The 13,192-nt window shown below is 44.4% G+C and overlaps 1 protein-coding gene across 4 annotated transcripts in view; it reads left to right on the top strand.

Annotated features, from left to right (window-relative positions):
* Positions 1–13,192, top strand: part of LOC112215753 (protein bicaudal D homolog 2) — a 79,685-nt gene that overhangs the window by 52,548 nt on the left and 13,945 nt on the right. For all 4 annotated transcript variants that reach the window (XM_024375114.2, XM_024375112.2, XM_024375113.2 and 1 more), the window contains exons 3-7: positions 7,377–7,529; positions 8,573–8,787; positions 8,917–9,163; positions 12,532–12,789; positions 12,883–13,086. In XM_024375114.2, coding sequence (XP_024230882.1) covers positions 7,377–7,529; positions 8,573–8,787; positions 8,917–9,163; positions 12,532–12,789; positions 12,883–13,086 — 1,077 coding nt within the window. The remainder of the gene's footprint in view (positions 1–7,376; positions 7,530–8,572; positions 8,788–8,916; positions 9,164–12,531; positions 12,790–12,882; positions 13,087–13,192) is intronic.

The following is a 13,192-nucleotide window of genomic DNA, read 5'->3' as shown; positions in this document are numbered from 1 at the left end:
TTCTTTTCAAAGCTTTGAACGTGACCTTGAGTGTGTTTGTCCCAGTCACGGTGTCTGGGGTGTTGAATAGAATGAAAATCACTCCCAGCAACAAGCAGGATAAAATAATATCTATTTTTACCCAGATTCTGACAATACAGCACGATTTCAGACCTACACTATTCCCATAGAATTGTCTCTGTACAGTATGTGTGTGGTGGGGGTTGTGAGATGGTATGTCTGATTCCCTTCGTCCTCGTCTCATCCTGTGGGTAGAACAGCTGTACTGGGCTGAATCAGGTCTCAGGGACATTTCAATGTTCCTTATTTTGCTCTGTAGGCTTCTCTATGTTTTCTACGGCTCTGAGCAACACAGTCTCGCTAGACAATCTCTGTCTGTAAACGGAGCTGGACAAGGCTGCTCCTGTCCGTGTGATAGATAGATCTAATAGAGTTCACGTTTGACCTGGAAAGAGAACTCAAGGGTGACTGTTTGATATGACACGCAGCCTCTAAAAGGGATACACCGAGAGGAGAGGGGGGATGCGAAATTAAGCCAGGCAGTGCCGTCATATCAGTAATCCCGTCTCGTGCCATCTGTGATCGTCCCATCTTTTCTTTCCGGGGAAGGGAAATGGGAAAAGGTAAATGTGGTATTTCACAGAAACACACTCCAGATATCCCATAGTGTTAAGACCAACCCAGAGTCTAACCACAGTTTCAAAGCCTACCTAATCGACAGCAGTGTTAAGCTCAAACACTTTAGGCGTCAACTCAAAGCTTTGCTGAGCCCTAAGCTGGTTAAGACTCAGTATGCTGTAAAAGGCAGTTTTAGTTGTGAAATTGGAGCTGGAGAAAGTGAAGTGTTGAGTACAGTTCCAGTAGGACTGAATCAGCTCAGAGGAAGGAGCTGACCTCTAGAATCGACTGAGCTAGTGCTTCCATGTCTTTTACAGCGGCACTCACTGCATCCCCTACAGAGAGAGGATTAGACCAGTCAAGGACTTTTCAATAGTACTCAAATGTCCTACACACATACAGTATACTGCACACAAGGCTTAATCTAACACACAGCTACATGCGCCTACTTACACACACATTAACATTAATGATCTGAAGCATTAGCCAAGCACACACACTCCCTGGTCAGGTGGGTTTGAGTGTTTTTAGTGAGGCAGCTGGTGTGTCCCTATAGTGTAGTGGCAGTAGGCAGGGGGGTCTTCATAAACCATACATCTGTTCATGCTAATCAGAGACCTCCCATTGACAGGGTCCTTAAAGGTAGCACGTCAAACATAAATAAAACCAGACCCCCCATCTCCTACCCCCTGTGCCCCTATCACTAACACCCCCAGGGGAGAGCTCCATCATTCGCCTGACTAAATGTTATTCACGTATTATGGCAGGCATGCATGCACACAGCCACCTTATCCCCCACTGTGCAACTACAGCTCACCTTTTTTGTCAGGCAATCTCTGAGGACCTCTGTGTGGCCAGTGAGGTCGAGGGCAGAGTGGGCTTTTACGGAAAGCAGTGTCAAAGGTCAAAATTCTCGTTTGCATCCTAATGAGGTTGAGGAGCCTCTTAATCAGTTTGTATGTTGGTTGATATTCATTAAAGGAGCAATCAGCAGTTGTTACATAACATGTTTTCTTATAAATTAATGATACAGGATATACCCATTGAGTCTTGAAGAATATTATGTATACAGTTTAAGTCGGAAGTTTACATACACTTAGGTTGGAGTCATTAAAACGACTCCACAAATTTACTCCACACTCCAAATTTACTCCACACTCCACAAATGTCATGTTAACAAACTATAGTTTTGGCAAGTTGGTTAGGACATCTACTCTGTGCATGACACCAATTTTCCACCAATTGTTTAGAGACAGATTATTTCACTTATACTTCACTGTATCACAATTCCAGTGGGTCAGAAGTTTACATACACTAAGTTGACTGTGCCTCTAAACAGCTTGTAAAATTCCAGAAAATGAAGCTTCATATAGGCTAATTGACATCATTTGAGTCAAATAAAGGTAAAAAAAAAATTAAATTGGAGGTGTACCTGTGGATGTATTTCAAGGCCTACCTTCAAACTCAGTGCCTCTTTGCTTGACATCATGGGAGAATCAAAATAAATCAGCCAAGACCTCAGAAAAAACATTATAGACCTGGTCTGGTCTGGTTCATCCTTGGGAGCAATTTCCAAATGCCTGAAGGTACCATGTTCATCTGTACAAACAATAGGACGCAAGTATAAACACCATGGGACCACGCAGCCATCATACCGCTCAGGAAGGAGACATGTTCTGTCTCCTAGAGATGAATGTACTTTGGTGCGAAAAGTGCAAATCAATCCCAGAACAACAGTAAAGGAACTTGTGAAGATGTTGGAGAAAACAGGTACAAAAGTATCTATATCCACAGTGTCCTATATCGACATAACCTGAAATGCCATTCAGCATGGAAGAAGCCACTGCTCCAAAATCACCATAAAAAAGCCAGACTATGGTTTGCATCAGCACATGGGGACAAAGACAGCACATGGGGACAAAGATTGTACTTTTTGGAGAAATGTCCTCTGGTCTGGTGAAACAAAAATATAACTATTTGGCCATAATGACCATCGTTATGTTTGGAGGAAAAAGGGGGAGGCTTGCAAGCCGAAGAACACCATCCCAACCGTGAAGCACCGGGGTGGCAGCATCATGTTGTGGGGATGCCTTGCTGCAAGGAGGGACTGGTGTACTTAACAAAAATAGATGGCGTCATGAGGTAGGAAAATTATGTGGATATATTGAAGCAACATCTCAAGACATCAGTCAAGAAGTTAAAGCTTGGTCGCAAATGGGTCTTCCAAGTGGAAAATGACCCCAAGCATACTTCCAAAGTTGTTGCAAAATGGCGTAAGGACAACAAAGTCAAGGTATTGGAATGGCCATCACAAAGCCCTGACCTCAATCCCATAGAAAATATGTGGGCAGAACTGAAAAAGCGTGTGTGAGCAAACCTGACGAGGTTACACCAGGTCTGTCAGGAAGAATGGGCCAAAATTCACGCAATTTATTTTGGGAAGCTTGTGGAAGGCTACCTGAAACGTTTGACCCAAGTTGAACAATTTAAAGGCAATGCTACCAAATACTAATTGAGTGTATGTAAACTTCTGACCCACTGGGAATGTGATCAAAAAAATAAAAGCTGAAATAAATCATTCTCTCTACTATTATTCTGACATTTCACATTCTTAAAATAAAGTGGTGATCCTAACTGACCTAAGCATTTTTACTGGGATTAAATGTCAGGAATTCTGAAAAACTGAGTTTAAATGTATTTAAATGCCCCGTGAGCTTATTTCAACTGTCGTACATCATTAGAACCCAAAATATAAGATTGTTTTACTCCGATATTTGTAAACAAAGTGAATGTAAACAAACACCATATTGCCTCAAAACATGGTTAAAACTATAATTTTGACATTTGGATGGTCAGTCCTTGCATCTCTAGCTCTGTCTATGAATTTGAGAGTTCTTATATTTCCCCAGCACTATCCTTCAGCGTTTTACTAAAACAGGGGTGGGTAGGTCATTTCGTTATTGTTTCTACTGCTGATTGCCGCTTTAAGGCCAGACAGCACTGACCCTCCAGCTGAGGCAACTGACCCGGGGGCCTGGGCCTGAAGAGACCTGGACCACCTGGCTATTTTGTCTATCCTTGACAAATTGAAACAGTCCATGGCAGTTGTACAGTCTCAATGATGTTAACATAGATGTATCCTACTCCTGGACTCGACTCTTAAAACTCTCTCCATTGAAAGTGCTCTTCAATCCAGAAGTAGGTCATTGCCATTAAAATGGCCTTATTTCAACCCTGTGTGCAGAAAACTGCACTCCTGCGGCTGACCAAATGAGGTTTCTGAGAAATGTGTCACTGGTGTCACTGCTAAATTGGGGGTGTATAGGGGAAGCTGAATTACATTGCTGTATGTTGTTGATATGGTTCAACTAAATGTCCGAATGTCTTGGATGGGGCTTACGTCCAGATTTGAGCACAGGGGTCATGTAATTTACATTAACAGATAAGCCAACTTTCCTCATTATGGTCATTATATTATAGAGCCTAACCCTTAAGTTACTTAATAGCCTCAAACTGTCTTTATAAGTGTAGCCTACCATCTACAGTAAGTTTTTTTAATCAGTAGTGAAAGGAGGATTGAAAACCAGAAAAGCGAAAAACACTCAAGTTTAAGTGCACTGTCCAGTAAGTCTGGAGTCTAGGTAATAGTTTAGCTACAGGGATATTTACTGGGACATGTCCCGGATAGCCTTAGGCAAAAACATTGATGTATAAGCTGACTCGGTGAGCGAGTTTATTAGCAAGTACATCGGTGATGTTGTACCCACGGTGACTATTAAAACCTTCCCTAACCAAAAACCGTGGATTGATGTCAGGATTCGCGCAAAACTGAAAGCGCGAACCATTGCTTTTAATTAAAGCAAGGCGACCGGAAACATGACCGAATACACACAGTGTAGGTATTCCCTCCGCAAGGCAATCAAACAAGCTAAGCGTCAGTATAGATACAAAATAGTCACAATTCAATGGTTAAAACACGAGACATATGTGGCAGGGTCTACAGTCAATCATGGATTACAAAAAGAAAACCAGCCCCGTCGCGGACACCGACGTCTTGCTCCCAGACAAATGAAACAACTTCTTTGCTCGCTTTGAGGACAATACAGTGCCACTGGCACGGCCCGCTACCAAAACCTGTGGGCTCTCCTTCACCGTGGCCAACGTGAGTAAAACATTTAAACGTGTTAACCCTCACAAGGCTGCTGGCCCAGACAGCATCCCTAACCACGTCCTCAGAGCATGCGCAGACTAGCTGGCTGGTATGTTTACGGACATATTCAATCAATCCCTACCGTACTCTGCTGTGCCCACATGCTTCAAGAAGGCCACCATTGTTCCTGTCCCCAAGGCTAAGGTAACTGAGCTAAACGACTATCGCCCTGTAGCACTCACTTCTGTCATCATGAAGTGCTTTGAGAGACTAGTCAAGGATCATATCACCTCCACCCTACCTGATACCCTAGACCCACTCTGATTTGCCATAGATTTGCAATAGATCCACAGACGATGCAATCGCAATCACACTGTACACTGCCCTAACCCATCTGGACAAGAGGAATACCTATGCAAGAATGCTGTTCATTGACTACAGCTCAGCATTTAACAACAACAGTACGCTCCAAACTCGTCTTTGTGCAACTGTGTCCTGGACTTTCTGACAGGCCGCCCCCAGGTGGTGAGGGTAGGAAACAACATCTCCACCCCGCTGATCCTCAACACTGGGGCCCCTCAAGGGCGCGTTCTCAGCCCTCTCAGCCCTCTCACCCATGACTGAGTTGGAGGCCATGCAACTCATGGGACAGTAGCGGAGAAGGTGGTAAGTTTTAAGTTTGGACAAACTGAAATGGTCAACACACACAGACAGCGTGGTGAAGAAGGCGCAACAGCTGTAAAGTAGGTCTGATCTTGTATGGTAAATCATGAGTTATTCATTAATGCACCATAGTTTTTACACAGGCACTATAGACTACACCCATGCTCATTATACACGCACACTGCCTCATGAATATTCATTAGCCTTCACCCAACCATCAGCATCAATCGGGCGCTGCACTTAGTGATGAATTATTACACAGCGCTAATGAGGAGCATGTTCTTCCTTCACCAGGGAATTTGATTTGCTCTGAATATGTAATGGTATCTATAAGCTAAGCTAATAATGGCATGAAGTTGTATTACATGGGTAAACAGAGAGTAAAAATGTAACATTCGTTGGTTGTGTTAAAGTGATGAGTCAAATTACTAAGATGTTTTCGGAATTTACATTTCGAACTCTTCTCACACACACACACAAACACACACACACACACACACACACACACACACACACACACACACACACACACACAGCATCTGTTCGTAAGGAAAATGACCCTCTGATCTGTGACTGGAGTGACGTGTGTGTTGAGGGACTCTCCTTTGTCACCTCATCTCGATCACCTGAAAGGATTTGAGACCATGTGTCACGCTACACACACACACACACACACATACATACACACACACACACACACACACACACACACACACACACACACACACACACACACACACACACACACACACACACACACACACACACACACACACACACACACACAATAGCATAACCAAAGAGAGCACACTGCGCAGCTGAACTCACACTCATTCTCAAAGTCAATGCATTCATGCACAAAACTGATAACTACAGAGAACAGATTGCACATGCTCTCTTTCAAAGTCACACACGCATACACTACAGTTCGAAAGTTTGGGGTCACTTAGAAATGTCCTTGTTTTTGAAAGAAAAAAGAAAATTAAAATAACATCAAATTGATCAAAAATACAGTGTAGACATTGTTAATGTTGTAAATGACTATTGTAGCTGGAAACGGCAGATTATTTTTAATGGAATATCTACATAGGTGTACAGAGGCCCATTCATTTTAAAAGGCTAATTGATCATTAGAAAACCCTTTTGCAATTATGCTACCACAGCTGAAAACTGTAGTTCTGATTAAAGATGAAATAAAACTGGCCTTCTTTCGACTTGTGTGTGTGTGTGTGTGTGTGTGTGAGAAACAAGGACATTTCTAAGTGACCCCAAACTTTTGAACGGTAGTGTACATTCAGAGTAAGCACCACACACCCCTTTGCTGAGTATCTCCTTACTGTAAAGCTTTTAAGTAGCCTAACCGTCAGACTCCGGTTTCCTGCATTTGTCAGATAAGGGCTGACTGGCTGGGATGGGTAATGATGGGGGACGGCAGGGGGAGGTTCAGGGGTGGTGGTATGGGAGTTGATCGAGTCTACCGGAGGGGGAGGAAGGGGTATGGAGGAGGACAGACAGGGAGACAGTGAGGACACAGGCTTGCCGCTCTGCAGGGCTTATCTGATCCTGTTGGCTTTGAGCCTGTCAGTCTGTCACTGCAGGAGGAGGGGGCAGGGAGAGATCTCCGACTCGTTTACTGTGCCTTCCTGTGTCAGAGCTTTTGTCACCATCTGGGATATAAGTGTGGTGCTCTCGCTGTGGTGCCATCCGAACTGGCAGACAGGCACCCCGTGGCCCGATGCCCATAGAGAAACCTGGCACCTGGATACACACACAACCTGGCACCTGGATAAGTATAGGTGCACATACTTATCCAGGTAGATTGGCTGTTTTAAAACACTCACACAAAAGCCAAAAATATGGTTCACTGACAATATTTGTTATTTTTTGTCCCTTTCTCTCCATCCCTCACTCCTTCTCCCTCTGTCCCTGTAATTCGCTCCTACAGAACAGCCAAGTGGTGGAGCTGCAACGGACCAGTCTGCGTGATGACATCAAGGAGTATAAGTTCCGGGAGGCACGTCTGCTGCAGGACTACACAGAGCTGGAGGAGGAGAACATCTCCCTGCAGAAACAGGTCTCCATGCTCAAACAGACCCAGGTAAGGATTAACACAACCACACTGTGAGAGGGGGGAGGTAGTGGGACTAGGGGTAGAGCATGGCTGGATGGTAGGAGAATAGGAAAGGGAACAGAGGATTAGGGGTGGGGCTAGATGGAATGGGGAATGGGAAGGAAAATTAGAAAAGATCAACCCACCTTTTATATGTACTCCCTCGCTTCTGCAGGCTACTGCTCCACTCACACTTCATAATGAACCCCTCCTCACTACAATTATCTGCATTTAGCTGAATCTGCTCATTAGGCTCAGTTAACCCAATAGCTGCAGGCTCTCTGAACCAAGGCATTGCACTACTGTATACTACACATCCCAGTCTATGTGCACCCCCCCAGTTTTCCATGCTCACACACCATAGACCTCTACCTGTATTATCCAGTTTCTGCTACCACAGCCCAAACAAGCCCTGGAATACACTAATTTAATTCAGATTAGAGAAACCACACTCAAATGTAATAAAGAGATTAGGCTTTATGTGGCGACCTATTTGCGCACGGAGAGAGGGGGAGCGTGTCTGACTGTAACACAGTTTAAAGGGTGTGTTCCTGATAGCTAGCTTTCCCTCTCCGTAGACCACAGAGACACACACACACACACAGAGAGAGAGAGAGACACGGAGTTGCAAAGCAAATACTCTGATTTTAATTCACACATTGATTGCAAGAGTAAAACCAGCCACGAAATATAAGAGAATCTACAAATAGGGGATTTCCTTTTGAAATAGATTTTTATGTGGGAACTGCTAACACTCTCCATCTGCCCTATATGAAGGGATTTTGTTTGCTAAATTTAGAGGCATGAATTTAAAACAAAGACCTGTAGGCTATAGTTTTAATTGCCAATTACAGTACCAAATCCTATTTAGATGAAAAGACAATAAAAAAGGCAATTTTGCACTTTTAAAAGCCCTCAATTTATGGTGACAAAATGAGTTGATTAAACCAGTATGGCATCCTATTTGCATTTCTCTCATATAAGCCCCACCCTTCTGCTTTGACACATCCTTGTCTGTCCCGCCCCTACAGGTGGAGTTTGAGGGTCTGAAGCACGAGATTCGTCGTCTGGAGGAGGATACCCAGTTCCTGAACAGCCAATTGGAGGACGCCATCCGCCTGAAGGAGATTGCAGAGCGACAGCTAGGGGAAGCGCTGGAGACCATCAAGACTGAGCGTGAGCACAAGGCCGCCCTGAGGAAAGAGCTCTCCCACTACATGAGCATAGGAGACTCTATGTACCACAGGTACACACACGATCAAAGTCACACCTCATGCATCCACCAAAGCCTTAGACAATATAATATAATACGAACTGTTATGAGAATAACAGTGAACTTCATGTTTTTATGTTCTGGTCCTCTCTCTCTCACCAGCCCCCTCAGCATCTCTCTGGATGGACTCAAGTTCAGCGATGACGCTGCCACGGAACCCAACAACGACGAAGCTCTCCATGGTTACGAGAACGGCTTCAGCAAGCTGGCCAACGCCATCGCCGAGGACAACCGTGCGTTTGCGCACAAGAAAGGTGACCTGTTCCGTCCCGTCCCCAGCCTGGTAGACGACCTGCTGAGTGAACTGAACATCTCTGAGATCCAGAAACTCAAACAGCAGCTGCTGCAGGTACGTAGCTACACCCTACAAACCGTTAATTCATTGAGGTATAACCAGCTGCTGCAGCTATAACCATAGTAGGTCATTCACTCAGTGAATCTGTTTACACTGTGTATGATATGAATGACACCAAGGTTTTAATTATACAATACACATTGATACTCAGATAACGTTCAAAACAAACATTTATAGCCACGTAGTTCCAGTGGCTCTTTTTGGCCATGCTGCACGCCTCTGAATCCTGTTAGGGGGAGCTAATCCTGTAGGACACACCCCCAGGATGTCACACACACACACACATACACACACACACACAGTGTTAGGCCATCTGTCAGAACATCAGAACGCCTCAACCGTCTCCATGGTTAACAGTGTGTGTACTGGTTGGATACCTGTGGGTGAAAAGACTAAAGACTTTAGGACCTGGGTCTTCCTACCCCAAACACGATTATGTTTTAATGTTGTCCCAGGGTTGCCTAGATGTTACAATAGTGTTGCTTTGGTATAAGTACCATGACATTTAACCTGTTCTGGTCCTTTGGTACTGAATCTCATGGGCAGCAGCAGGTGTTAGTGTACAGCATTAAGCCAAAATCGTGTCAAGCAGCCCTCTGGGTCTTTTCTCCTCTGGCAGTCCATTCCACAGATTACTGGCGGGAATTGCAGCAGGGAAACCCAGACCTTTTTACTCAACAATTCAGCTGCTCCAATGCTCTTCTCTCTCTCCTCGTCCTTTCGATCACAGACTGAATAATCGCTCGCAGCAGGTCACCCTACTCCTCGGTTGCAGTAGAATCCATGTCCCCACTGTGCAATCAGATCCAAAATGGCTTGGCATTACCAACAAGTTTGTCAAGGTCATCAACGAGAATTAGGGAGGGGGACAGATCAGGTGGAGAAGGGGGGGATGGGGTATGGCAAGTGGTATTCTTAGTGTCCATATCATCACATAATTATGTTTTTATATACTGTGCTTAAAGATACAGTATGCTGAGAGCTAAAAGTACCTTCCGATACCTATCTTGGCTAGTATTCTAAATAGATATTAATTAAACCATTTTCTCTTTTTTAAATCCTGTCCTTGAGGCGTATTCATCACAGCTGAATGATAGACTAATGTAAACAGGAATGTGATACTAATTATTGGCACACACCCAGCCTCTGAAAATAGCTCCGTGCTGCTGAGGCCTGCACTGCTCTGTGTGAGCGCTTACGTGTGTAAGTGGACCGTGGTCCCTCTGCAAACAAAGAATTGAAACCAGTCCAGACTTCTCCAAGGTCACCTAGGCTCTGAATTGGCAGTTCTCTCCTTGCCCTCTGATGCTGAAGTTGGTAACACTGCCTTTGGTAACATACTGCAGCCCCCTCAGTTAGCCCCTAAAACCTCCAGAGATGTTATACTGCAGCCCCCTCAGTTAGACCCTAAAACCTCCAGAGATGTTATACTGCAGCCCCCTCAGTTAGACCCTAAAACCTCCAGAGATGTTATAGAGCAGCCACCTCAGTTAGCCCCTAAAACCTCCAGAGATGTTATACTGCAGCCCCCTCAGTTAGACCCTAAAACCTCCAGAGATGTTATACTGCAGCCCCCTCAGTTAGCCCCTAAAACCTCCAGAGATGTTATCCTGTTGACGGGATAGGGTTCCCTTTTGGGAACGAACCCTCCCACGTTCAGCTGGAACGGTGGCGCACGGAATGCAAATATATTCTTAGAAATATTTAACCTCCACACATTAACAAGTCCAATAGCTCAAATGAAAGATAAACACCTTGTTCATCTAGCCAGCAGGTCAGAATTCTAAAATGTTTTACGGCGAAAACATAGCACATATTTATGTCAAACCACCACCAAAGACACAGCTCATTTGAATAGCCAAAAAATGCAATCAACAAACACAGGATTAAAAGAAAAATAATTCACTAACCTTTTGAAAATCTTCATCAGATGACAGTAATAGGACATGTTACACAGTACATTTATGTTTTTTTCAATAATATGCTATTTATATCCATAAATCTCTGTTTACAATGACGCCATGTTCACAAAATGCTACTCAAATGTCCGGAGAAATGATGATAGCTCCGGCAGAGAACGTCAGATAACAAGCAATACACATCATAAACTTTGACTAAATATACATGTTCTACATATAGATAGAAAGATAAACTTCTTCTTAATGCAACCGCTGTGTTACATTTATTTTTAACGTTACAGAATTCGTTCACTAGGCTATAATATGAGACGGCGCTCAGAAATTAGCATTATGTCTCCTCTATCTCGGAGTCCACAGAAACCCATAATTAACTAAATAAAACTTAAATATTCCCTTACCTTTGATGTTCTTCGATCAGAAGATGTGGAAGGAGTTATACTTACCAAAAACTGTGTTTGGTTTTCAAGTCTGTGTCTTTAGGTTATCAAACGCGACAAAATGCAGCAAAAATTCTAGTGGATGCACATCTAAACTTCAAAATTACATATTATATGTCGACTAAACTGGTCAAACTAAGTGCAGAATCAAGCTTTAGCATGTTCTAAACGTGCAAAACAATCCTTAGCTCGAACAGACAAACCGAAATCGTTTGGTCAATCCTGGAAGAAAGAGAGCTCCGGACCCGACACGCGCATGAAAGTACATGTATTTTCGCGTGACCCGAAGGTTTCAGCGCGCCAAAACTCGAGGGAGCGCGCGATTCTCACAATGACAGGCCCCACTGAAAGGAGACATCGCGCTAAAGAGATAGGAACTGTTCCCAGATCCGTAGCTGATTAGGAAGGGTGGTGGCGATGACGTCAAAGTTGGCCCAACTTTCATGATGACAAGAGAGAGTTTGGGAGAATGGCTGCCCTGAGAGTTCTGCTTTACATACAGACATAATTTGAACGGTTTTAGAAGCTTTAGAGTGTTTTCTATTCAATAACAATTTTTGACAGATTTTTTTTCTGTTTACTATGGGCACGCAATTCCTCCAAAGGGGGCAGTAGTCAGCCCTATCTTTAACAGGTTTGCAGCCCCCTCAGTTAGACCCTAAAACCTCCAGAGATGTTATACTGCAGCCCCCTCAGTTAGACCCTAAAACCTCCAGAGATGTTATACTGCAGCCCCCTCAGTTAGCGCCTAAAACCTCCAGAGATGTTATCTGTTATTTGGAAAAACAACCACCATTATCATCCTTTAGGACAATCATATGCATTAGGTAGAGAAGAAGAGGGATAGACAAACACAATGAAATGGGAAAATTAAACCTGCATAATTATGCCTAAATGGTCATCTGTCTATAATTTGCGTCAGTCTTTTTTCTGTCCGGACACTTGTAACATTACTTAACTTACCAAATGAATACATCTGTCTTATGCGCCGTCTCCCCTTGTCTAGATGGAGCGTGAGAAGGTGTCTCTGATGTCCACGCTGCAGGACTCTCAGAAGCAGCTGGAGCAGGCTCACGGGGCCCTGGAGGAGCACCAGGAGAAGGTCAGCCGCCTCAGCGAGAACCTCAACGCCATCCGGAGGCTCCAGGCCAGCAAGGAGCGCCAGTCAGCCCTGGACAACGAGAAGGAGCGCGACAGCAACGACGACGGAGACTACTACGAGGTGGACATCAACGGACCCGAGATCCTGGAGTGCAAGTACAAGGTAATGAAACATGTATACACATATACACAGATGTTGAAGCTACTGTCTTCCTAAAACTCTGGCTATTCCTAACTCTGCCTCTGGTTGTCTCAGGTTGCGGTGTCGGAGGCAGGTGAGCTAAAGGAGGAGCTGAAGACCCTGAAGGCAGAGTACCAGTCCTGTCAGTCACGCCACGAGGAGGAGCGAGGCCGTCTGGAGACTGACGTCACGGCCCTGGGAGAGAAGCTGTCCTCCCTGGAGAAGACCAGCCGCGTGGAGAGAGAGGAGAAGGCCGTCCTGGCGAAGGAGCTCCGCAAGGTGAGAAACACCCTCCATGATACAGTGCCCCTAATGTCTTAGGCTAGTTAATGTTTTTTTTTTTGTGGTGTTATATTGATGAGTGGTTATCTGTAGTCAATTATTT

The sequence above is a fragment of the Oncorhynchus tshawytscha genome, linkage group LG16 (genome assembly GCF_018296145.1).
Source record: "Oncorhynchus tshawytscha isolate Ot180627B linkage group LG16, Otsh_v2.0, whole genome shotgun sequence".
In the NCBI taxonomy this organism is placed as follows: Eukaryota; Metazoa; Chordata; class Actinopteri; order Salmoniformes; family Salmonidae; genus Oncorhynchus; species Oncorhynchus tshawytscha.
This window is presented reverse-complemented; position numbering and strand designations above follow the sequence as displayed.